Here is a 25,041-nt window from a genome sequence, read left to right as displayed (position 1 = left end):
TGAAGGTCCCCGTGAGCCGGTGGGTGCTGTAGGGATAACCGGAAAGGGCACCTGGCTCTGTGTTCGGGCTGCTCGGTCTTCGGGAGTCCCCCTATCCGAGATCGTGTCCCCCTTCGCCGGGCTCCTTGTGTTCTTCGGCAGCCGGTGCACTCCCGGAAGCTGTGGCAGCTGGTAACAAAGAGCTTGCCAGGCCGCTACCGTCGGACTCTGCGGGGCCCAGGAGTCCAGGGTTGTTGCTGGGGGTGGGCGCGAGCCGGGCCATGCGTCCAGGATTGGGACGGTGAGAGCCGGCCGCCGGCGGCACAGGCGCTGCTTCTGGCGAAGAGGCCGGAGCTTCCCTCCCTGCTGTCCGTGGAGCTCTGGGTGCAGTTTTCCCGGGAAAACTGCTGCTGCTTTCTCCGGCGGAATCTGGCCCTCCGCTCCTGGGGACCAGCAGAACAGCGCTCGCCCTACTGCCGCATCCAGGGTTTCTCTGCCGGATTCGGAGAACTCGACTCTTCTCCGAGGTGTACTGAAGCTTTATGTAAAGAAACTGGGGAAGCCTGACGGGTTTTGTTTTTAATAAAAGTTTTTATAAGTCTCCGTTTTCAGACATTTTTGCAGAGTTTGAAGTATTCTACCTCTCCGCATCCTTTTTCCTGCTCCTGGAATCCTTTTTCTCCTCGCTTATAAGTATTTTTTTACTCTTGGAGCGGATCAAGGATGAATGTTTTATAACTGAACGTATAGCTGTTAAAACCACGTCGAGATAGTCAAGATGGACAAAAAGTCCTTTGAGACGGTGCTGGATGAAATTAGAAAGGTAACTATACTTAATTCTTTAATTCATCCTTTGACCTACGAACTTTCTTGGTTTGTTCTCTTTGAGGGTCTGTGTGCAGACTGCACAAAATAAAGGTTCTAAGATTGTAAGGTTGGTTCGAATTTTAATCTAATTCAGGAGCTTTCGTCTTGGTACATTTCACGGTGCAAGTAAAAGGTTAGGTTAATGCTAAACTTCGATAAACCTGTGCGGTATTTATGGAAAATACAGGAACCTTCGATTCCTAAGCCGGTTCTACAAGTCTTTAATGTTTGTAGCTCTGTACTTTTGGATAGATGATTTGATATATCTGTTGTATCACCTTTAGTAACAAAAATGACTGAAAAGTAAAGATAACACGTGAAAGTTTAATAGCTATTATGACAAGTCAAACTAATGTCTCAATGAAAAGTGTGGCTATAAGTTTGAAGTCTTAGGGAGGGGCTTATATAACTTAAATTTCAAAACTTTTTCTGTCTCCTTTCTGTTTTTGCTTTTTTTGAGTGAGCCAGACAGTAAAGTTTTTGGAATGTAGCCTTGAGCCCAACAGCACCTGAAGGGGAAAAACAAACAAACAAAACTAAACAACAACAACAAAAAACATGATTAGATCAGGAGGATCTGCATACCATTCCTAACGCTAGAGCGGAATCGGCAATTATTTCACCATTTTCCCTACATTTAAGACTGAAGAAGGAATTGTTAGTCTGCTCTGGTCCTCATTATTTCAATTTATGAAATTAATAACAAAATTGCTAATTACTGTTAAGAAAATAGTGTGTTCAGAAGACCAGTACAATTCTTTTTGAATCTGCCGTGTCAGTTTATATATTCTTATCCTACTAACTTGTGAAAAGGTGATATTGTCAGTAATAATGAAAAGAGAAAATTTTCCAGAAATAAAAATCATAGCTACATGAGAGAAAACTTAAATCCTTACTTCCAGTCTGTAGTCAAAATACTTTTGCTCTCTATGCCAAGATGCATCAACATTTTCTTAGTCTATTAAAATAGGATAAAGATACAGACAGAATCAAATGTAAGAAAAACATGGTATTTTAAAAGTTAACCTTCGGATTTTGTAAATGTAAGTCAGTTTAAATTAATCTTTCTGTCACTATAGGTAGGTTATACTGTCTGTACTGCCCTTTACAGCAAAGGCATGTAAGAAGATAAAAGGAAAAGAAATAGGGAAAAAGGTGGATAAGAAGCAGTGATGAATTTGCTTTCCTAAAGTAGGTAATAAACAGTAAATTATTATTAAGCACTTGACTGTGCCTTATTTGATTTAATGCCCCTAACCCAAGAGGTATAGATGCTATACTTATTTTACCCATGGCTGGCATTCCTGTATTCAGTGAGACTAACTGGTCTGTTCAAAATTATACCAAGCTGGTTATCTGGCTCCAGTATTAAAACTGAGCAGTCTAACTCCAGCTCATGTTGTGCCAGAGGACACACACAGCTGGGCCTCTGTGACACTGAAGAAAGAATTGAGATGGGACTGCTCATCAGCATAACTAGGATTTGATCCAGAAAACTTGATTTTGTTTTTAGATCTTGTAATTAAAGAAGTTACACTGTATCATAATTTATGTTTTGGGTGTGTCAGAAATTTGCTTTTGATGATGTCCAATAATTTCTTTAAACAAGTATGTATTCCCAAGAATACTTTCAGAATGTCCTTCCCATCCCACTCCACCTGCATTTGCAATAAAAAACTGTTGAACAACCTGGATAATTTTCTTGAGTGACTGGTTATAATATTTTCTCCTAGCATTATTACAAATATTTTGTAATATAATCAAGGGGGTTCGTTGTTTACATGTGTAATTATCCAGTTATGATTGATTTTTTTCATATTTAAGCTGGGCATGTGTGAGAACATGTGATTTCATTCAGCTATAGGTTGTGCTGGCCACTGACTTCTCTGAGTGTCTCACTGATGGATGCTGTAGGAGAAAAGGAACCAGCATTTATTATCAGGTGTTAGATCTGCTGTTGACTTAATTCTCACAGTAACCATAAAGTAGCCTGTCTTGTAAGTGAGGAGGCTCTCAGGATAATTAAAATGCCTCTCAAAATTCACACTGTCAATGGAAGACAAAATTTGAAGGTCCTCTCTGACTTCTTGGGTTCTCATTTCTCCATAGAAATGTTGAGAGCCTCAATTATTTAGATCTTGTTGAGTTTCTCCACCATTTAGCACATAGTAGGTGCTCAGTAAAGAATTGAACACTTGAGTATTGCCTGATACATTTTTCTTAAAAAGACACATGAGTGCAATTTGGAATTTTCTGAAAATACTCAATAGGAATTCTATATGTATTACAATTAATGTTAAACCTTACCTATGATAATTTTAATCCCTTTGTAGGTGTGAGTTGGGAGGCCCAAGAGTTTTCCTGCTATCCACTGAAATCCTTGTAACATGAAACCTGAAAAGGCGGAAATGTGTCTCCACAGTGAATTTATTAATAGTTGCTCTGTTGACCAGGCTTAAGAGGCTGAGACTTGCTTAGTTAGTTTTGATATTTGTGGGTTAATGTTCTGTTTACATATATTAATTGCTGTTTTTCTATGTTTTTTAGGCTGTTTTGACAGAATACAAATTAAAAGCAATTGAATATGTGCACGGCTATTTCTCTAGTGAACAGGTATTCCTATATTTAAGCAAATGCCTTTTTTTTTTTTAAAACACTTTTACTTACTATCAATTTACCTGCTGGTTAGGTTCAGAATTGCTTTTACTTTTTTGCTGTATTCATTTAGGAATTTTCCAGCTTTCCCTTTTGGTAAACTATAGGATTTATTATTTAAAGACATTTTCTAAGTATACCCACTTTCACCACCGTATCGTATTTTAACAATTTAAAAAGGTGGTGTCTAAAAATAACAATTTCAAAATGTTTATCATTCTGGGTACAATATATAAATTTATAAACCTCTAATGATAAATGAATCCCCAAAGTTGTATTGTATAAGTCATTAATTGGCAAAATCTGTATGTTATAAAAGAACATAAGCAAATGATGAATATGTTCATACAGGAAGCCACCAATTAAAAACTTCAGCAATGAGGAAAAAGAAATACATAATTTCTTTAACTGCTATAATAACACTAATGTCTTAAGCCTGGTAATTTGGTGAAAACTTTCACCCTGAAGGAGTTTGCTAATTTGAAAAAAATATGTATTCTTACACATGCACCTGCATTTGCGCACCAAATTTCTGAGCAACACTTGAGAAATACGAAGTGGAGGCAGCATATGTGTCTGTAGACCAAATTAGCAAATGTTCCAGTTTTTTACCTGTTTCTCAAGATTTTCAAATCTTTAAAGTGTAAGTAATGTTAAGCCTGTAGAAATTCTGCCTACCAAATTCCTGAAAGCTAACTTTATAATATGGTGTGGTGCTGCCTGTTTAAGCTTTGTTTTCAGCTCTTCAGTTGCTTTTCATACATTCTTTTTAAAAATGTTTTGTAAAGATTTGTCATCTCTCATACCTAATAGCTTTTGTGTGTGTGAAATTTTATAAAAATTTCCCTTTAGTTATTCTACTCAATGATAGTCCTTTAAAACTATATTAAACTACTTCTAAGTATGATCTTCTAAGTCTAATTGCTGTGTTAAATTTTTTTCTTCCTGTGACACTGAAATGTTGTTTGGTAAAGTGCCAGATAACATCTTCTATGTAAGTAAGAATATTATTTCTGTAAAAGGGTAGACTTGCCATTCACCAAATTATCTAGAAAGTGATCATCGTACTTGGTAACAGTTATGTGTCTCTTTACAAGGAGCAAAATTATTTTCACTCTTCGCATATTCTGCCAGCTTCTAACGCTAACCATACTTTGCAGAATAATCTAAATCTTAACACCATTTCAAGAAGTCACAGGCTTAGCTCCGACTTTATTGCCCATTTTTTTGTAAGTCGTTTCTTTCTTTTAGAATACCTCTGGAGGCAGTGACCCAGGGTGGCAGTGATCATGCTGAGATTTCAGTGTTGTCATCTTGATGCTCTGTTCACCCCTCACCACAATTTCTCCCTCATTCAGTCCTTTGAAGTTCTTTAGTGTTAGTGGCAGCCTGCGAGAACCTGCCTGCCTGTGCTCTTTAAGTGATCTACTGTTTGGGAGCTGCTGCAGTAATTTAGGGTGATTCTTATGCTTTTAGCTTTTACAGAATAGGTCTGTTAGGGAAGATGAGTGTTATGCAGTGCAGATTCAAGTGAAATAGTAGAAGTGTGGTCTCTGGACAGTAAATCACACCACTTAGTACTTTTGTGGTTGATTATAAAGCAGTCACTCTTCACTGGTGTTTTAAAGGTTTTCACTCATAATATATCTTCATATTTCTTAGGTGGCATTTTGTCACCATCTGGTGCTTTCCCAACCCTTTTTTCTTTATGTACTTTTCTTTTTTCTATACCTTGTGCTTTTACTTGTAGACCAGTGCTGTGCAATAGATTTTTTCCATGGCAGAAATTTTCTCTTATCTGCAATCCATCATAGTAGCCACCTTCATATGGCTTTTAAGTATTTTTTAGCAATAAAGAACTGAATGTTTTTATTTGATTTAATTGATATAACTTAAGTATCTGCGCATGGCTTCTCTGTTAGCAAAGATTAAATTGGTGTCATCTTCATCACTCATTATCTGGCCCCAACCAACATTTTGAATAGTAATTCAGAGTACTGAAATTTATCTTGTAGATATGTATATTGTGTCTTACAAACACATTGTGTCTTAAATTATTTCTTTACTTTCAGGTGGTTGATTTACTAAGATATTTCTCCTGGGCTGAGCCTCAGTTGAAGGCAATGAAAGCATTACAGCATGTAAGTACCTGTTTTGTTTTTAAAAGATAATTTTATAATTCTCCAGTTTCCTATCATTTATCTCAAGTTGTACTTTGCTTTACAAAAACTGACCCTGAATTCTAATGCACTTTGATAATCCAAATGACTTAAAAAATGAAAGCTTTCTGAGCTATAAGTTAAAAATTGTATGTACTATATTATTAAATTGCACACCATAGAGTCTTAGTTGGCAGATTGGTAGAAAAAATATTCATAAGCAATCAAAACACAGGATTTGCATTCTTTTTATAATATTTTCGGATACATATCTTCATTCTCTTGTACTTAATTGTAGATGTGTAATCAGACAGGTTTATACTGAAATTCTTTAAACGAGCATTATCCAAATGAACGTTAAGCACTGCTGGGAATGTTCTATTTCTATGTTCTGTATAGTAACCATGGGCCAACTGTGGCTAGTGAGTACTTAAAATATGTCTGGTCTTCCCTGAAGAACTATATTTTCAATTTATTTCACTCTAACTTAAACAGGCAAATGTGCCTAGTGGCAACTGTATTGGATAGCACCACTCTGTAGCCTAGAACAAACCTGGTATTGAAGAAACAACATAATCTGAGAGGAAGAACAAACATGATTTCTCTAGTATATGCTAATGAAAAACTTGCCTTATTTTTTCATGATAACAAACTACAAAGCTTTGGGCCTGCTTGTCTACCTATCTTAGAACTTCAATTTAGAGATGAGAATGTTAGCCTAGGTGCAACTTAGTGCATTCATTTGAATTGAATTCAGTCTTTTATGACAAAATCTGAATTGATTAGTTGGCTTCACACTGAAGACTGCCTTTGACATTAAGTTACTTAGTGGACATTTTCATAAAATGAGAGAACTTAATCAGTTTCAAGCTCTTTACAAATATATAATTATCATAAAGAAATTAATCTCTTGCAGATATTTTTAGATGGCACTCTAAAAACATGCAAGCAAGTATATATATGTATTGTTTTACTATTGCTTTTGCTAATACATGAGCAAAAGTGTTTGAAAACCATTGTTCCAAGTTTTAGGAATCTGTTGAATGACTGTTTAATTGATCTTCCTTCATAAATTAATTTTGTTTTTGAATTCCTGCCACTGTTATCTTAAGTCTGTAACCGACCAAACTTTCAACCTGTTCTTCAAATGTGAGGTATTTAGTCAAATTATATAATATTCCACACAATCTTGGAAGGTCATAATGTACATTAAAATAAGATTCCTAAGAAAATATTCTGCCATAAAGAAATCTGTTTTCATGTTTTCCCTAACTGAAGTTACTATGTTATCCTTTTTCAGTAACACATTTCATCATATATTCTACTCTATAGAAAGCACTGTCTGTACCTACTACTCTAACTAAGGAATGTCATTTTTCTCAAGAAATGTCTTCCATAATTGTAAACATTCCCTTCTTTTTAAGCTTTCTGAGGAAAGTAGTATTTAAATACTTTTGTAATTCTATAAATGAACACACTGTGGATATAAAAGAGCACATAGGAGAACTTAAATCCTCAGTTAAAATGGTTATATTGAATATGCCTAAGTTTGATTTACGTAGATGGTAGGGACTTTTGTGTAAGCAGTTTTTACCTGAATTGTGAACACTGACTATACTTCCCTTTAAAAAGTAATTTCTGAATGAAAATTTCTCATATTGAAAATAAAATTATTTGTTATATTAATAGAAAATGGTGGCTGTTCACCCAGCAGAAGTGGTCAATATACTCAACTGTTTCACCTTCAGTAAAGACAAACTAGTTGCTCTTGAACTGTTAGCTTCGTAAGTATTTTTTCTCTTTACTTCATTGAAGAAATTTTAGATGCTTAAATTGTCTTACCTAGCATGTGTTTCTGTGTCAGAATTATATTAATAAATGAAGCACTAATGAAATCTGAAATTATAGAACTAAATTCTTACATCTGAATATGTTTTAAAAAATCTAGTATATTCATTATACATGGTTATAAATTATAAAATTGTACCTAAATAATTATTTTGATTGGTCTTGCTTTTCAACTTCTTGCTTTATCTTCCTACTCTGAAAAACTTGAAATGCTCATTGATAAGTCAGTAAAATTTAGAGTTTCTCCACTTTGCAGCATGTTTTTTTGACTCCATATGGACTTTCTTTTTCTGCACATTACTCTTCATTGTAACAAAAGAAGGGTCTTACCTACTTACTAATTAGGGCATGAAAACTAAATATTGTAAGGTAATATAAAAACAGCACAACATTTGATAAATAATTACAATGAATGTAAACTTAAAGCAAAAAGGAATCTACTCGTTTGTATACTAAGTCTATAAATTGCTGTTTACTTATAGCACATGCTTTTGTAAGTCCTTTTTGAATTTATAGATATACATAAAAATGTAAAATTAAATAAAGCTTAAGAGAAAACTTAATTTACTGATCAGCTATGATTTTTGTACATTTAAAACATAGGTTTGTTCTGTTGCTGTAGCTTTTCTGACATTCCTTGAAAGCTTTATTTTCAAAAACTCAAAAGTAGTGATTTTTACTTATAATGTTACTTTGTTATTTTCAGGTTACCTGGTAAACCTCAGTTCATTTATATTTATCAACTTTATATAAACAAATTATTTATATCAAGGGGAAAGCTTACTCAAGATTTTTTTGGGTGGGAAAAAGAGTTGTTGGCTTCTGTATATGTACATAGTTTATGGAAAAGCTAAAGTGTATTTCCTTGGTAGAAACATTGTTGATGCTCAGAATTCTCGTCCCATTGAAGATTTATTCAGGATAAATATGTCTGAGAAGAAACGGTGCAAGAGAGTACTCGAACAGGTAAATTTCTCAAGGTTGTGATATAAATGGTATATTGGTTTTTCTAATTGTGGTATAAATGATATATTGGTTTTTCTGAATGTTGAAAGAAAAAAAGTACTCCTATGCTAGCATTGGTGGCTGAACTGACTGGGTTAAGGGTGAACATCTCTGCCCTCTCTGGGATAAACCAGAGTTGGGTGAAGGGGATCCCAATGGATGGATGGAGGGAGGGGTAAGCTGAGAAGTCAGTGGATCACTTCGCTGAGCCTCCGTGGAAATTTGTGTCTCAGTCTCTTGGTAGCCAGGCCATGGTACCCAGCTTGGGTCTTTCCGTTGATATATTTTAGGAAATATACTTTTTCGTTTGTCATCAGGATTATATTCACCATATTCATAAAAATGAATTCTAAAATATAGCGAAGTTTCTGTTTATTAGTTTAGAATTTCCAAGAGTGGAGGAAATAGTAAGTGGTCAAGTTAAAGGCTTGATTTATATTCTAAGGTAATTGTTTCCCAGGATTGTGATGGCTTGTAATTGCAGTGAAAATAAAGTGTATTTGGGGAAGACTCAGACTGCTCTCCTTAGACCTTTCAGCCCAATCGTATTTAATCCTCACTCTTCACTGAGCACAGGGAGGATAGAGAACTGTGCCTAGTCATAGTTATTAAAGCAGAGGCAAGATCTGAGATTGCATTTATTTACTATAATAGCCTCTTCATTAGCTTTCTTGACAAATTGTTAGCTACTTGCGCTTTGCTGCTGTAGTTTTCTTTCTTAGAAAGCATTTGACTTTGTTACTTCCCTTCATAGAATTGATTTGGGTTGAAGTGGAGTGTTTGATCAATGTAAATTAGTACAGTGTTCATACTTTTTGTCTCCACAGTTCTAATTTCTAAGAATTTATTCTAAGGAAGTAAATAGAAACACACATTCATAAGAACAATCACCCTTTTATTATTTATAATAGCCAAAAATTGAGCTGATTTTTAGTGTTGGGGTAATACAGCTAATATATGTGTTGCAATAAACTTTTAGAACTAATATCAAAATATAGTTATTAGTTCTAAAAATTGTATATACTTATAAAATGCATATATTGTGCATAATATGATAGTCCTGTTGCACGATATAGATATATTAGAGTATAGATATGTTATTGCCTAGTATAATGTTTGTCATTCTTTTAATAAATATTTATTGAGTGCAGCTCAGTATGTATATATACTGAGGAGCTGATAATACAATTATTAACTAGACCACAGTCCCTTTCTTCAGTGTCTCATAATTATGTAATATTATATTGGACACCCAGTGTCCTGTGTTATTTGTATTTTCCCACCAAGTTATAAATTTCTAGAGTGGGAGGACCATGTCTCTTTCATCTTTTTTTGCCTTCTTGCCTCTGCCATGAGCAGGTGTTTATAGTGTTGGACTGTGGCTTCCTTGGTGGTTAGAGAAATAATCAATGTGCTTTTTGTACACAATTTATAAAATCCATCATGAATATTTCTCTGTACAGGAATATATTAGTTGCAACATTATAAACATTGTTACCTGTTTAATAATTCCATTTAAATAGTGATTTTACTTATTGATTTTGATGATGTTCATGGATACAAGTATTGGCTGACGTATGAACAAATTGAATGCTATGCTGTTCCTTAATTTATGCTTTTAGCAGAGCTTCCCCGTATCCAAAATACTTTATAAGAGTTTATTTGACTTTTATTTTTCATCATCTCTCTCTTTTTTTATGTTGTAGGCTTTCAAGGGGGGCTGCAAAGCTCCACATGCAATGATATCTTCTTGTGGTACCATCCCAGGAAATCCATATCCCAAAGGAAAGCCTAGTCGCATAAATGGAGTTTTCCCAGTAAGCATCTTTTTTGACTGTATATAAAACTTTTGTGGCTAAATCTAAAATCTAACACAGTGTAATGTTTAAAGAAAATGCCAATTGATGCTTTCTGCAGAAGTGGAGAGAGCAATAGGGTCAAAACTGGGGCGGGAATTGGTGGTGGGACCTTCACAGAGATTATAACCGAGATATAAAAATGTGTAAATGAAGAGTGAATGTAAAAAAAAAATATATATATATATATACACACATATATTTATATAATAAAATATATATATATTAAATAAATGAATAAAGTTGTACCCTAAAAAAGAAAAAATGTCAGTTAATGAGCTTCTACAAAGGAATTTTATTATGTCAGCAACTTAATTCATTGATTCTCCATTGTTTTATTTAGTTCACATTTAGTTCATCTTTAAAGTACATCAAGTACTTGTATGCAATGTACAGAAGAGTAAGGCCAGGAGAAAAAGAGGATGATTTTGTTTGGTTTAGTTTTTCCAAGTATTTTGGAAACACTGTTTTACATTTAGTAAAGGAACATTTCTCAAGAGTCACAGTGTTTCTTCAATAGTTTCACACAGTTAAGTCTGTTTGAGAAACATCATGCTGTGTTTTCTTCCTGGAGAGTCAAGTTGTATAATGAAGACTCTGAGAAGTCCTGTAAGAAAGAAATTGCTATATAATCAGCCAGTTTCCCTCAAACTTCCTTGTAAATTACATTTTTCAAAGAATAGTACATTTTTTTTTTTGTGGTGTGACAACCCCCAAACTTCGTGGATTAAAATAATAAGCATTATCTCATGCTTTTGATGGATCAGAACTATGGGCATAGCTTAACTTCCTTCTCATGAGGCTAATCCTCTGGGGGCTTCCTCAGAGCTCAAGACAGAGCTTCCAAGGTAACTCAAATACATGTCTGGAAAGTTGGTGTTTGTCAGCAGATGGCCTTTGTTCCTCACTGTAGGACTTTTTCATAGTGTTGCTTGAGTATCTCAGGATGTGGCAGCTGGTTCCCCCATAGCAATAATCCAGGAGAGGGCAAGTGGAAGCTGTGAACTCAAATGTCATTATTTCTGAAGTTCCTATTTGTCACAGAGGTCTGCCCTTGTCACGGGGGCGGGAAGTAAGCCAGGACACATAGACGAACGCTGGGGCCATCTTGGCTTCCCACACTAGCTTCCCACACTTCAGCACACATTCTGTCAGTGTTATCTATCAACTCTAGTGATCTTGAATGGGGTCTCATGTGCCCTGTACAGTACAAACTATCACTTCCTGGTTATAAAGAACACCATTTTTTGTTATTTATTTTCAACTATATAGAAATTAATTGAGTATTTTACCTACTGTGGCTTTACAAATCTATTTCTGGTTGAGCCTGTTGTGAAGGGGGAAAAAATTAGAACATCCTTTGTCCTGCCCTTCTGTCATCCCTGTGTGTATTGGGTTTATTTCTGAGTTCCTCCTGTTCATGTTGTGAGAATTCTTTGGCAGAGCAGGGTCGAGGACTTTATAAGGGTTATTCAGCCAGGGGCAGAATTTACATCTGGAACCCAAGTCGTCAGATTCCTAACAAGTTAAAGTTCTTTTCTGCAATGTATTGTTATGAGGGGTTTAGTTTCTCTTTCTTTAGGTTTTTTTTTAACCTGTGGATGTTTTTTAAATTCTTTCTTTTTATGGTTTTCTTTCAATAGGGAACCCCTCTGAAAAAAGATGGCGAAGAATGTACCAATGAAGGCAAAGGGATAGCTGCCCGAATTCTTGGACCATCCAAACCGGTATGTTCAGAAAATAAGTGACTAAGCAAATCTTAACTTAAAATTTCTGTCTGTTCAAAGCATGTAAGTTCTGTTTTTGTGTCTTGAAGTTTGGTATATATGAGAAACTCTATGAAAGTGAATGCTCTAAGAAAATACAGTATACATTCCAAAAGAAGAAAAAAGGGTAATAATTGTAAGGTAAATTCCTCATGAATTCAGGAGGATCTTCAAGTTGGAGAATCTTGGTAGCTGAGATTCTAAAACCTAGCTGATCTCGTCATTTCATATGAGTGTATTTGGGACTCTTGAATTAATGTAGGCCAGGTTAGAGAGGAATTTGCTACTTAGGATAAGATCTGAGCCTTCGCTGGAAAAATTGAAGTATATAATAGCAGTCCTTGGCAGGATCTGCCTTTGGGATTTAACAGGAATTATATTTATGAAAGAGGAGAAATTTCACTCATTTGTGACATGTAATTAGTCCAGTCGCATTTGATAAGCTGGAGTAGTTTTAGCCTGTTAGGATTAAATATTTTGAGAAACAAGTTGTATTTCATTTTGCCAAGAGATCACTTCCTTGGTTTTTTTTCTAACTGCTATAATTTTACCCCTTACCTAGCCTCCTTCAACTTACAATCCACATAAACCTGTTCCTTATCCAATACCTCCATGCCGGCCACATGCAACTATTGCACCAAGTAAGGCGTTCTTTCGTAATTTTTTTACATTTTTCTTTTAAATTATTGTGTTGAAAGTAGATGCTGGTATAGGTACTTGAGAAATCTGAACACTTACGAAATATGCTTTATGAGTTTGATTTTGCCCACAGTCAGATACTGGTGTCTTGATCTACAACAGTACAGCAGAGTGTACTTAGAATATGTTCCTTGCGGTAAATTAATTTATAGATCATTTAAATCATTATTATGGATTTTCATAGTACATTGGTAAATCATCTTGAATTTCTTTTTAGTAGTTGCCTTTCAAAGGCATCATAAAAATGCATTTAATGTACAAAGGTCAAGTATATGTATTTAACAGAAAAAAACAGCACGATAGGTCCTGCTAGCTATGTCATACAGTGTCCAGGTGCTTAGAATGAATATGTAGTGAGTAGTGGGAATCTGGTTGTTTCATCTGGTCTCATCTATCATGGAATCCATGACTCAATCTCCATGTAAAATTCAATTCTGTAACTGTTTAAAAAGCAAATACATAGCTGAATTAATACAGAGTGAACTCCTCAGAATGATACCAATTTTTTTCCTGTTTGATTTCTCTTTTAGGTGCTTATAACAATGCAGGTCTGGTACCATTAGCCAATGTCATAGCTCCAGGTGTACCCCCACCACCTCCATATACTCCTAATCCAGTAGGAACAGGTAACATCATGGTACTGTGGGTGTTAAAATATTTTTATTCATGCACAGATACGCACATGGAGCACGCAGTTATTTGACATTGTGTGTCCTAACAGAAGGAGCATGAACTCAGGGCCTGGTAATTGCACAGTTTCACTGGTGCAATTTTGGCTAACATGTGTGAACATGAGTAGGTTACAGAAATAAGCATTATTTCTCATGAGCAAGAAATTTTGACAGACTATGCAAAAATATAATTCACCTAATGAGTGTTACCAGTTGGCAAATTATTAATACCATGGGGAAAGGGAAAGAAGGTGTTCTCAAGGTCTCAAGCTTTTTCCTAGCACTTTCTACATCAACCTCTTTCGGGGGCTCTGTTGGGAACGTGGGATGAGGAAAATAAATATTTTTCTACATATTGTAAAACTGTTTTCTAAAATGACTGTGCAGTTAAAAGTTTTGCAGATCTGATAGCCTACACAGCTTATGTTTTCATTTGTATGTCTTACAGAAGTTTAAAGTTCATTTGATAGGCATTCAATGTCTGACTTGTTTTGACTTTTACTTGTGTCATTCTGAAATCATCACCTTGCAGCAGTATGAAAATGAAATGTACCTTCTAAAATTTCTTTTATTGTGATTCTTTTTTAATAAATAGCTCTTAATCTACTTGCTATTTATTTTTGTGTGTTGAGTGGCCATAAAACTTCAGTTTATTTTCTGCTCTTCCCAGAGACAAAAGTTTTCTTAATGTCATTTAGTAGCTTATTTTTCTTTCAATAGCCAGTGTGGTTCTATTGTTTTCCACTGAGTTCTCTGACTGACAGTAAGTTGCAAAATATCCCCGAATTTATCATTTTATCTCTTATCCAATATGAGAGATATTTACTCTTCAAGGTTTACACTTTTGCATAGATTGACTGCCAGAGAAGCTGGGATCGCTTGTCTTGGTTTAGATCTTCTTAGTCTACGTAAGAGGTCTTGCAACTATATAAATTGACCTCATCTGGAATTTATTTTCACACAGACGGTGAAATAGATGTTCATCTTATTTTTTCTTCTAGATGGTAACCAGACATGTCAGTACCATTTATTAACTATTTTGTCGATTTATTCTTCTTTCTCAACATACAGGATCATGTTGTACAGTTAAAAAGTTATGTATCTATAACTATTTAGTAATATGGGAAGAATTGGCATTTTTAAGTATTAAATCTTAGTATTCAATGCATGTATTTATAGCATGTCAGATGACATTGCTGCTCCCCCCACCCACCAGCTAATTTTATCTTTTTATGGAGATTTTGTAGTTTCTTCCTATAGCTATGCCTTAGCTTTGTCTCTAGACATTTTTGTTGTTGTTAATATTTTAATCGACTATTTAATTTTGGATGCTAATTGGTGACTAGCTCTTATAATATTTTTCTTGAGAACCCCTTGAGTTTCTAGTTGTAAAATGTCATCTGAATTATCTTACAATAAATATTTTTCCATACTTTTATCAGATGACAATGTGTCATAACTTTTTTTTTTCATTTTACAAAAATATTTTGCCTGTTTTCATTTTATTTTATTTTATTTTAGGGTTTTGTTTACTTGGTAGGTTTATTGGCTCATTTTATATATATATATATAGCTGGATTTGATTTTTGGAGCTATGTAATATAATGGAGGAACAATTTAATACAAATTTCCAATAATCATAAAAATTACATATTTGTTCTTAGTCCTATTTGATTTGTATATTCATCAATTCTTTACCCCAGTTTTTACTTTTTCTTAACTTTTGTTTACTGGAATCTGGCACATTGCTATTGTATTTTTTAACGATTTTTCTTTCCTTGCCACCCAAACCTAAAAATTTTACCATTAATACTGCTAATATTTGTCAGTATACAAAAACTAAAAATAGCCATGCTGTATCTCTGACCTCCATACTCTTTCTCATCAAAATGCATGCTTTTTGTAAATAACTATACATTTTATTTCTGTACCACTGAAGTTAACTGTTTCCTATATCGTACTACTTCTTACTACTTCCTTTCTTCTTTAATTATCTTGGCCACTTTGTTTGAATAAGCTGTTTGGCTTGTGGGGTTGGGCAAATGCTCTTTCTTATTTTCTTTCAGTCATAAAAAAAGGCTCAGGTAGAGTTATAGATGAGAAGCCCAATTGTAGTTAATTTTCTTTATTAGAAATTTATCTCTTTATATAAGCTGAAAAGAGAAATATTCCATATCCTTAGAGTTCAGAAATGCCTTTCATTGTAGAGTTCTGGACTTCTCTGTAATGTTTAAGTGGTTTCTTTTGTATTTTGTTTTTTGATTTTCTATTTCTAGCTTAGTAATTTAGCCTTCCATAATGTCATTTCTAATCTTCAACTTCTTTGCATTTAATTTTTTACTTCATTATCTCTACTTATTTCTGTGCAGCATTGTATATCTTCTTAATTACAGAATTTTAAAGTTCTTTTTCGTTCTTTCATTGAACGTCCATTGTTAGCACCATCTGTTCTGGTTGCATATTTGTACTAAGTTCCTTAAAAAGCTGTGGTCTTGTTTTGCTCACCATGTCAGAGCTGCAGGTTCCTTTTACACCTTTGCCTGTTAATTGCACAAATATTACCAAGCCATAAGAGGTGACTTTTTTCTCCATTGTACCCTTGGCTAATGGTGCATTACTTAAATCCTTCCTAAGGGGGTAGAGGTGGGTAGTGCCTAGCATGTAGGAGGAGTGTGCTTTAAGCTGTCCAGTCTTGCAGGTTTCAAAATCAACCTCAACTACTAGTTGACAGCTTTTAGCTAGGACCTTTCAGAACTGAATACTGCAAATGGGCATGGCCACTTTCTGCTTGTTTGTAGAAACCCTTTGGCTTGTGAGGTTGTCAAATGGGATTGGATTTGATTCTCTACTCAGCATCCACTGCCTACTTCATTCTCCCACTGTTTAGAAACTGCTTCTCAGAAATGACTGTCAGCCAGGGCCCTCCCTGGTGGCACAGCGGGTTGGCGCTGCACTGCGACACTAAGCCAAGCCATGGCCGCTTCAGTGCAAGTTCGATCCCCACCCCAGAGGTGATCCACATGGTGTGGCAGACCTCTCCTGTCTCCCGCTGCTCCTCTCAGCAGTGTACTTTGTCGATCTGCCTGTTCTGCTCCTCACTCTGTCTCTGGTGAATCCTCTCACTGCCCCTGCACCACTGGTCTATACCCCATTTTCGTATGCATAAATAAAAAAAAATAAAATCTTAAAAAAAAAAAAAAGAAATGACTGTCAGCCTAACCCGGACAGTGATTCCTCCTACTTTCCAGCTTTAGACTGCTTTCTAAGTGAATTGTATAATCAGGTCATTAACTTTCCAGAAAGCAACCTTGAATATGTCTATAAAATAACAATGTTTATTTGAAACTTGACAAGGAGAGACAGTAGTGAGGATCAGTTGCTTGTAATCTTAGAAGTTTTCATGCAGTCATACCACTGTGATCTTAACTAATTTCTTTTCCCATAAATATATATATATATTTTCTGACAGGTTGTGCAATCATATTTATTTCTTGGGGCTTTCTTTCTTTTTATGGGTCCAATTTCTGATTATGATGGTTATGTTATGTTTTTTTGTGTGTGTGATCAATAATTTGATTAAAGTTTGAAATCAACTTTTATTTACTTATTTTCATACAGAAAGTGAAGACGTTTCCAGTCAGTCAAAACCTACACAGAATCAAAGTAAGTATCAAATTTGATTCAAAGATGTCTGTCCTGGTTGTCTGCTCAGTTAATCCCTAAAAGCAATTTGTGTTCTGTATATTTTAAGTCTTCATGCTGTGAGAAAGTTTCTGGTTAGAGAATTTCCTTGATTCTCTAAAGGTTCCCAATAATTGTACATTTTGTAAACACAGCATGAGAGTGAGTATATGAGGAAATGTAACTTAATGTAGAAAGAATAAGGAAGCACCACAGCAGAAAATGGAATCGAAGCCCTAATGAAATGTGGCCTGCATAATGCCTGCAGATGGCAGCAGCACTGTAACATTTTATTCTTCCCTTAGTTTAGTCGAATCTGGTTTGGCCAGGAAGGTGCTGCTTTCTGATAGAAGGCAAAGTCTGGGATTAGTTCTTTAGCAGATAAATCTAATCATTATGATGTATAGTTACTTGGCTCTGTGGGAGAATTCTGTTCCCTGAGAATGATGTCCAAACACTTTTTTAGCTGGTGGTTTCCAAAGGATATAGTATGGTGTGGTGGAAAGAATCCTGAGTGAGGTATTAGGACACCCCTGATACCTAGCTCTGGCTCTGGTACTGCTGACTTTGTGACCTTGGGCAGGTTATTTAACTTTTTGAAAAGGCTGTTTAGGAAATCTCAGCCTTTATGATAACCTCATTGATATCTCTCTTTTTGAAGGGAATAATAATGCCATTACCTGGGATAGCATACTTCATTGTTCTATGTTTTTAGAATGGTTAATTTTTTTTTTCCTTTTAATCATTATTAAGAAAGAAAAAGATGATATACTGATTAACATTGGTCTGACAGATTAGGTTTACATCTTCAAACCTTTGTCCCACCACGTTATTGTTTTATTGTTAATTATACAGTTTTAAGTATACTTAATACAGTATTGTTGACTGTTGGCATAACACTAGTTACATTCATTTTGTGTAACTGAAAATATATGCACTTTGACACTGCTTGCTAGCTGCATGACCTTTAAATAAACTGTTCAAACAGATCAAGCAAGTTTCAGATTTCCTATCTATAAAATGAATATGTTAGCATCTATCTCTGAGAGTTATATAGAATAGATGAAATCATGGGTGTAAACTTGGCAGGGGTCTGTTTTAGGTTAACTAAATTAGGTAACCGAAAAGTGGTATATGGTATGTTTAGCGTTTCTTAAGCTTCTTGCTTTGTTACATTTTAACTATAATTAATAGTATAGGGCATTTGCTTCTTTATATGTAAAGATTTTCAAAAGATAGCTATAAAAACAATGTATACCGATTGGCGTTATATTGATATTTGTAATAACTACATGGTCCTCGACATTTGGTTAAATAAGAGTGTCTCAGATGTTTCCTAGCCAGTACTAACCTAAATATTCTTTGGTATGTTATTTACCAACACAGAACAAGGTCTATATTTCTTTTGCATCTAAGTCTAGAAGAAATTAAATAAAACAAAAACGCAAGTCCATTTTCATTTGTCCCTTAAGTATAAAATAATAACTAGTCTTGTTTTCTTTAAATGAAATCACTGCTTACAATATGCATATAATGCAGACTTCAGGCCTTTTGCATTTGAAGTTATATATTTATATTATTATTTGTTGAGGTTTTTTTTTTAAGCATACTTCTTTTATTTTTTTTAAAGATTTATTTATTTATGCATACAAGAACTGGAGATTGCCAGAGGGGAGGGGATGAGAAGATTCACCAGAGACAGCATGGGGAACAGGACAGGCAGATCAACTGAAATACACTGCTGAGGGGACCAGTGGGCGAGACAGGAGAGGTCTGCTGTGACATGTGGGTCACCTCCCTAGCCGAGGAGCAAACTCATGCTGCAGTAGCTGCTCATAGTTTAATAGTGCTGTGTCTTTAACCCCTGCATCACCAGGGAGACCTCCCTGCTTTTCTAAAACAACGATAAAATTTTTTTAGTCCAGTATGCCATCTTTGAACTTGCTTTATAAAATGTGTTATTACTGTGTTATTTATTTCTATTTCCTTAGGGTTCCTTTCACATCCATAATTAACATAGTTTATCACTTCATTGATTGTGTCAGCTTCTCTATGTTAAAATAGAGATTTATTAAGCAGAGATTTAAAATTTTAAGTCTTAAGTCCATGAAAATGTCTTTTAGTTGATTATCATTGCGAAAGGAACATGTGCTATTTACAGCTGAAGCAGACTGCTAAGTATAGCAGTGAACAGTAGTGGGTATTATGTAATGACTACTTAAATCAGCTCTTCATTTGGCACCAACAAAATCATCAAAGCATTCACACTAAATTCAGGTGGGGAGGAGAACTGAATGATCCCCACAACACTTGTATTAATTATTTGTAGCTTTATCAGCATAAAAATATAGCAGACTCTTGTCTTGAGAATAAGTCTTCAGGTAGGTTTGGGAACCATAGTTTAGGTAATCACAATGTCTAGTGCAGCAGCCATTAAACACACAGGTGCTGTGTGCTAGCTCTACAGATGAGCAGCTGCCCCTACAGGAGCTCCTAAGACAAGTAAGGCTTGGAGGGCAATGTACTGTAGCAAGGTCAGTGTGAGGAGGAAAGGCATGGGAGAAAATGCCACATGGGCTCATAATCCAGAATATTAAATTCAGCTCCAAGTAGCGACTGTTGGGGACATGGGCTGTGTCCAGAAAGACCTTGTGTGTATGTGAAAAAATAGCATTGTTCTGAATCTCTTATGAGGAGAACTTACTTGTGGTTATCACTCTAGATAAGTGGTGTAAAGAGTTAAAGGTAGTCAGTGCATCAAACTGATCACAGTTAAATTCTTTGAATTTTAAAAAATTGGGAAATTGGGCCCTCCCTGGTGGCGCAGCGGGTTAAAGCACTGCACTAAGAAACTAAAGCCACTTCCGCATGAGTTCGATCCCCGCCTGCCCCGGAGGAGATCCAAATGGTGTGGCAGACCTCTCCTGACCCGCCCGCTGCTCCCCTCAGCAGTGTACTTTGTCTATCTGCCTGTTCTGCTCCCCACTGTGTCTCTGGTGAATCCTCTCACCCTCTGCATCTCTGGCCTGTGCCCCAGTTCTGTATGCATAAATAAATAAATCTTTAAAAAAAAAATTGTGAAATTATGAAAGGAAAGTTTATTTGCTGACGTTTGGAGGTCTAGGAGATAAGACAGGTGGCTCTAACTGAGGCTTCATGGTGAACATCAGCATAGTAGAATCCAGTTGTGCATAATTGCTTGTTATGCCAGTCATTGATTTTCTTTGCTACTTGTGAAACCTTACAGATTTTTCGTGCATTTCTCTTGAGTTAACATTTAATATTTCAGCATGCTCATAAATTCTTGCCTTTTATTTTATCTCCCACAGCATTTCCTACCCCAGCAAATCAGCTCTTCTCTCCTCATGGTTCCAATCCTTCCACACCTGCTGCAACTCCTGTCCCCACTGCATCCCCGGTGAAGGCCGTAAATCATTCATCAACATCCGCAACTGCCACCGTTTCTGGGATGAACATGCCAAATACTGTCCTTCCTGTGTTCCCGGGGCAGGTCTCCTCAGCCGTCCATACACCTCAGCCATCAACACCGAATCCAACAGTTATCAGAACCCCTTCATTGCCTGCTACACCTGTTACATCTGTACACAGTACAACATCTACTCCTGTTCCTTCAGTTTTTTCTGGCCTAGTTGCACTGCCAGGGCCTTCCGCTACTCCTACCCCAGCCCCTCAGGCCACATCTGCACCTCGGGCCACTCCTGCTTCCAATGAAGCATTTACTTCTACTTCAGCCCCTTTCACTAGCCTCCCTTTTTCTGCCGCCTCTACTGCTGCTTCTACCAACAACCCAAATTCTGCTTCAATGTCGTCAGTTTTTGCAGGTCTCCCTGTGCCCTTGACACCAACCTCCCAAGGTTTGTCTAACCCAACTCCCGTAATTGCCAGTGGTTCTGCTCCCAGCGTGGCTGGTCCACTTGGTGTAAATAATCCTCTTTTGTCTGCCTTGAAAGGCTTTCTGACATCAAATGATACCAATTTAATCAACTCCTCTGCTTTATCCTCTGTTGTTACAAGTGGGCTGGCTTCACTCCCTTCACTTCCTAATCAGAACTCTGATTCTGGTGCTTCGGCTCCTAACAAGAGCTATGCCCCCTCACCCTTTCCTGCCTCACAGAGGTCTTCCACCCCAGGACTGGCCATGTTCCCAGGCCTGCCATCCCCCATCGTTAACTCAACTTCCACTCCCTCGGCTTTGCCCATACAGTCTCCTCTGGCTACTCCTACATCGTCTTCGACTTCAGTGCCAGTCAGCTGTGGCTCCTCAGCGACCCTTCTTCATGGCCCCCACCCGAGTAACCCAGACCTGCATATTTCATCTGCCCCTGCTGTAACGACACTTCCTGTAATGATTAAGACTGAGCCCACGAGTCCTACTCCTTCAGCCTTCAAAGGCCCATCTCATTCTGTGAATCCTTCTCATGGCACTTTAGGTTTGTCAGGGACATTGGGTCGTGCATATACTTCCACGTCAGTGCCCATTAGTTTATCGACTTGCCTTAACCCTGCGTTATCCGGTCTCTCCAGTTTGAGTACTCCCTTAAACACTTCCAATCCTCTTTCCTCTATTTCTCTTCCTCCCCATGGCTCCTCTACCCCCATCACTCCAGTATTCACTGCTCTGCCTCCCTTTACTTCTTTGACCAATAATTTCCCTTTAGCTGGCAACCCACCTCTTAATCCATCAGTCTCTCTTCCAGGGTCACTAATAGCCACCTCATCTGCAGCTGTCACGTCCACATCCCTCCCGCACCCCAGTTCCACAGCTGCTGTTCTCTCAGGGCTCTCTGTATCAGCTCCCGCCTCGGCAGCACCTTTCCCCCTCAACTTGTCGACTGCCGTCCCCTCGCTGTTTTCAGTTACTCAAGGACCTCTGCCATCTTCAAATCCTTCCTACCCAGGTTTTTCTGTCTCTAACACCCCCAGTGTTACCCCTGCTCTCCCCTCATTCCCGGGGCTGCAGGCGCCGACTACAGTTGCGGCTGTCACGCCCCTACCTGTGGCTGCAACGGCCCCGTCGCCAGCGCCTGTCCTCCCCGGCTTCGCTTCAGCCTTCAGTTCCAACTTCAACTCTGCTCTTGTTGCACAAGCTGGGTATGTGAGTCGTTTGGAGCTGGATAAAAATCAGTCTTTACTTAACTTGTAGCCCAAGTCTTATTTTCAGTCAAAATCTTGTAGATAATGCTAAGTGGTGTTTTTCTAGTCAGAAACTTCAGTGCTCAAAAAATGTTTTGTGATTCAAGTAAATACAAAATATAAATGCATTCTCAGATGATTTTAAGATTTGTATCTGATAACTCATCTTGATGTGAAACAACTGAAGTACTATATGTAAAACATTGACTTAATGAATTCAGAATACTATATAATAGAAAGTAAAGATACGTTAAATTAGTATTTGACAAACACAGAAGTACTAGCATTGATATTTTATCTATTCTTCCTTGTTTCAGCTTATCATCTGGACTTCAAGCTGCAGGCAGTTCTGTTTTTCCAGGCCTTTTGTCCCTCCCAGGGATCCCAGGTTTTTCCCAGAATCCTTCACAGTCATCTTTGCAAGAATTACAGCATAACGCAGCTGCACAGTCAGCGTTGTTACAGCAGGTAAGCAGGTGCTGTCTGGCAGAAGTAAAATGGTAACTAACATGTACCATAACTTAGATAGTGACTACATTGCAAGACCAACTTGTGGTATCCCAGTGTTGGTAAAATGACTTACCAGAATGTCTGGAGGTTTGATACCAAAATTGGCAAATTATGCTTCTCTTCTTGTAGAAGGGTAACAAGGGTGGTGGGACTTTTCACCTGCATAAGTGTTGTTCCTGCTTATAAACTGTAAAGACTCAGTTTTATAAAGTGTGGTCTTACTTATATATGACACTTAATTTTACTTTGTCTTCAATAAGCTAAGCTAACCCAGTGGGTCGTTAAAGCCAATTATTTTGGGGAAGTCTGTTGACTTTTTTTGAAGGAATTTAAATTTCTTAATGACATTTATAGGTATCTCCTCCTCCTAAGAAGTTTGTGTTTTTCTTTAAAATCTCAAGAGGTCAGCTTTTCCTATGCCAGTGTTTCTTCTTTCTCTTGCACTCCAGCTGTAATGTGGCAGAGGCAAACGTGCAGCAGACCTTGTGGACTTGGCACTCTGCTTAACTGTGTGTTCTTTCTGTCAGGTCCATTCAGCCTCGGCGCTGGAAGGCTACCCAGCCCAGCCGGATGGGTTTCCTAGTTACCCTTCAACTCCAGGAACACCATTTTCCTTGCAACCAGGCCTCTCTCAAAGTGGGTGGCAGTGAATATATTTGAATTTTGATTTCTCCTTCGGAGCAACAACAGAATTGCCTAAGGACTGCAGCGAACAATCTGACAAATGTGAAGTTGGCCAAAAGTCAGAAATGAGGATGAGGATAATCCTAGGGAAATTGGGATAAGGGTTTTAAAATCATGATTGCATTTTTTAATGGTTTTAAGTATGAACTCTTCCTCCTATGTAAATATGCTGACAATAAATTGTATAGAGAATAGTATTAAAAAAAATGTTTGGGGACTTTTCACCTCCTATCTAATGAAATTTGGAATTGTGTATGTGATCTATGTAGGAAGAATATTAAAGAGGAGCTTGAACTCTTTATAGCCGAATACAGCCTTAAATCTGCTTGTATAGCATCCACTGACAGAGTAACAGTTGTGCCTCAGACTCTGGGCAGCATGTGGCCTCGGGGAGTTAACTGCTCTCGGTGCGTGAGCAGCTCCTGCAGGCATCGCTGGAGTGCAGTGTTCCTGTGTGTTCATAAAGGGGACTTGAGAGCAATGGTCATTTTTAACTTCTGATACTAATCATCAAAATATATACTGCTGACTTTAACTCAATATATTTCAGGTAAGTGAAAATGGTGCTTAATGTAGTCTTTAGAATGACTTTCAGGTGTTTTTGACTAAAAATATATATCCAGAACTCCTTTCTTACAGAAATTCAAGTAAGGCGTCTGATAATTTGCCTTCAGGATTTATTTCTTGTTTCAGCAGTATCCAAATGAGTGAGGAACACGTGACTGACTCTCGGGCCACCTCTATTACTCGTACTATGGAAGCTCTTGGTGAATGTTTACAATCATGGGATGTAGTATTTCTATTTGTACTTAAAGTGAATCTTATCTAAAAGAATTATGTGACGACAAATAGAGAAGACTGGCTCTGTTAGTAAATATGCAGTGTGTGCTCTATTTAAGAATCTGTGGTAGTAGAACATGATTGAATGTCATTAATTTAAGTATAATAACTGCCACATTTGGGAGGGTGGGGAGTAGGGAGAATGATTTCCGATCCTGTGATTAAAAGTGTAAGCTATAGAATCTACTGTAGTACATTTCAGCATCTAGAAGTTTTACTTTTATAAAGATGGTGTCTGGAAGATGTTGCTAATGTATTTTCCTTCAACATGGGAAACAGACTTTTTAAGTATATTAATAAATATTCCTGTATGGTTAGTTTTTAACAATTTTTTAAAATAAACTTTATGAATATGACAACTATTTTATAAGTGTTTTATTAAATGCTTAGATAGGCTTTTAAATTTTTTTGTATGTGCTAGAGCTAATATATATAACGATTATATAACATTTTTGTCTGAATTTAATTGAAAATGCAATTTATACTACTGATTGCTCATTCCTCTTACTAGGATCGTATGTCAAAATCATATTATAACCTACACTTAAAACACTGATTTATGCCTTTGTCTTCAAACACAGACTGTAACCTCAATTAACTTCTGATGCTAATTGCTAGTAGCTGTCATTTGTTCTTAAGTCTACATTCATAAAACTTTTTAAAATTA

General features: G+C 36.7%; 1 protein-coding gene across 1 annotated transcript; it reads left to right on the top strand.

The window, feature by feature from the left end:
* Positions 1 to 25,041, top strand: PROSER1 (proline and serine rich 1). The gene is made up of 13 exons (XM_004680226.2): positions 1 to 802; positions 3,394 to 3,459; positions 5,574 to 5,642; positions 7,350 to 7,444; positions 8,381 to 8,474; positions 10,220 to 10,330; positions 12,013 to 12,096; positions 12,698 to 12,776; positions 13,365 to 13,460; positions 17,124 to 17,168; positions 20,516 to 22,298; positions 22,658 to 22,808; positions 23,378 to 25,041. The coding sequence occupies exons 1-13, from the start codon at positions 758 to 760 to the stop codon at positions 23,498 to 23,500; spliced, it is 2,841 nt and encodes a 946-aa protein (XP_004680283.1). The 5' UTR covers positions 1 to 757; the 3' UTR covers positions 23,501 to 25,041.

The sequence above is a fragment of the Condylura cristata genome, unplaced genomic scaffold (genome assembly GCF_000260355.1).
Source record: "Condylura cristata isolate star-nosed mole 26May11 unplaced genomic scaffold, ConCri1.0 scaffold00010, whole genome shotgun sequence".
NCBI classification, from domain to species: Eukaryota; Metazoa; Chordata; class Mammalia; order Eulipotyphla; family Talpidae; genus Condylura; species Condylura cristata.
This window is presented reverse-complemented; position numbering and strand designations above follow the sequence as displayed.

Bases quoted from the DNA above. Each gene is read 5' to 3' on its own strand.
- PROSER1 (XM_004680226.2), top strand. From the start codon at position 758: ATGGACAAAAAGTCCTTTGAGACGGTGCTGGATGAAATTAGAAAG. The intron at 803-3,393 runs GTAACTATACTT...TATGTTTTTTAG, and splicing joins TGCTGGATGAAATTAGAAAG to GCTGTTTTGACAGAATACAA. The intron at 8,475-10,219 runs GTAAATTTCTCA...TTTATGTTGTAG, and splicing joins GCAAGAGAGTACTCGAACAG to GCTTTCAAGGGGGGCTGCAA.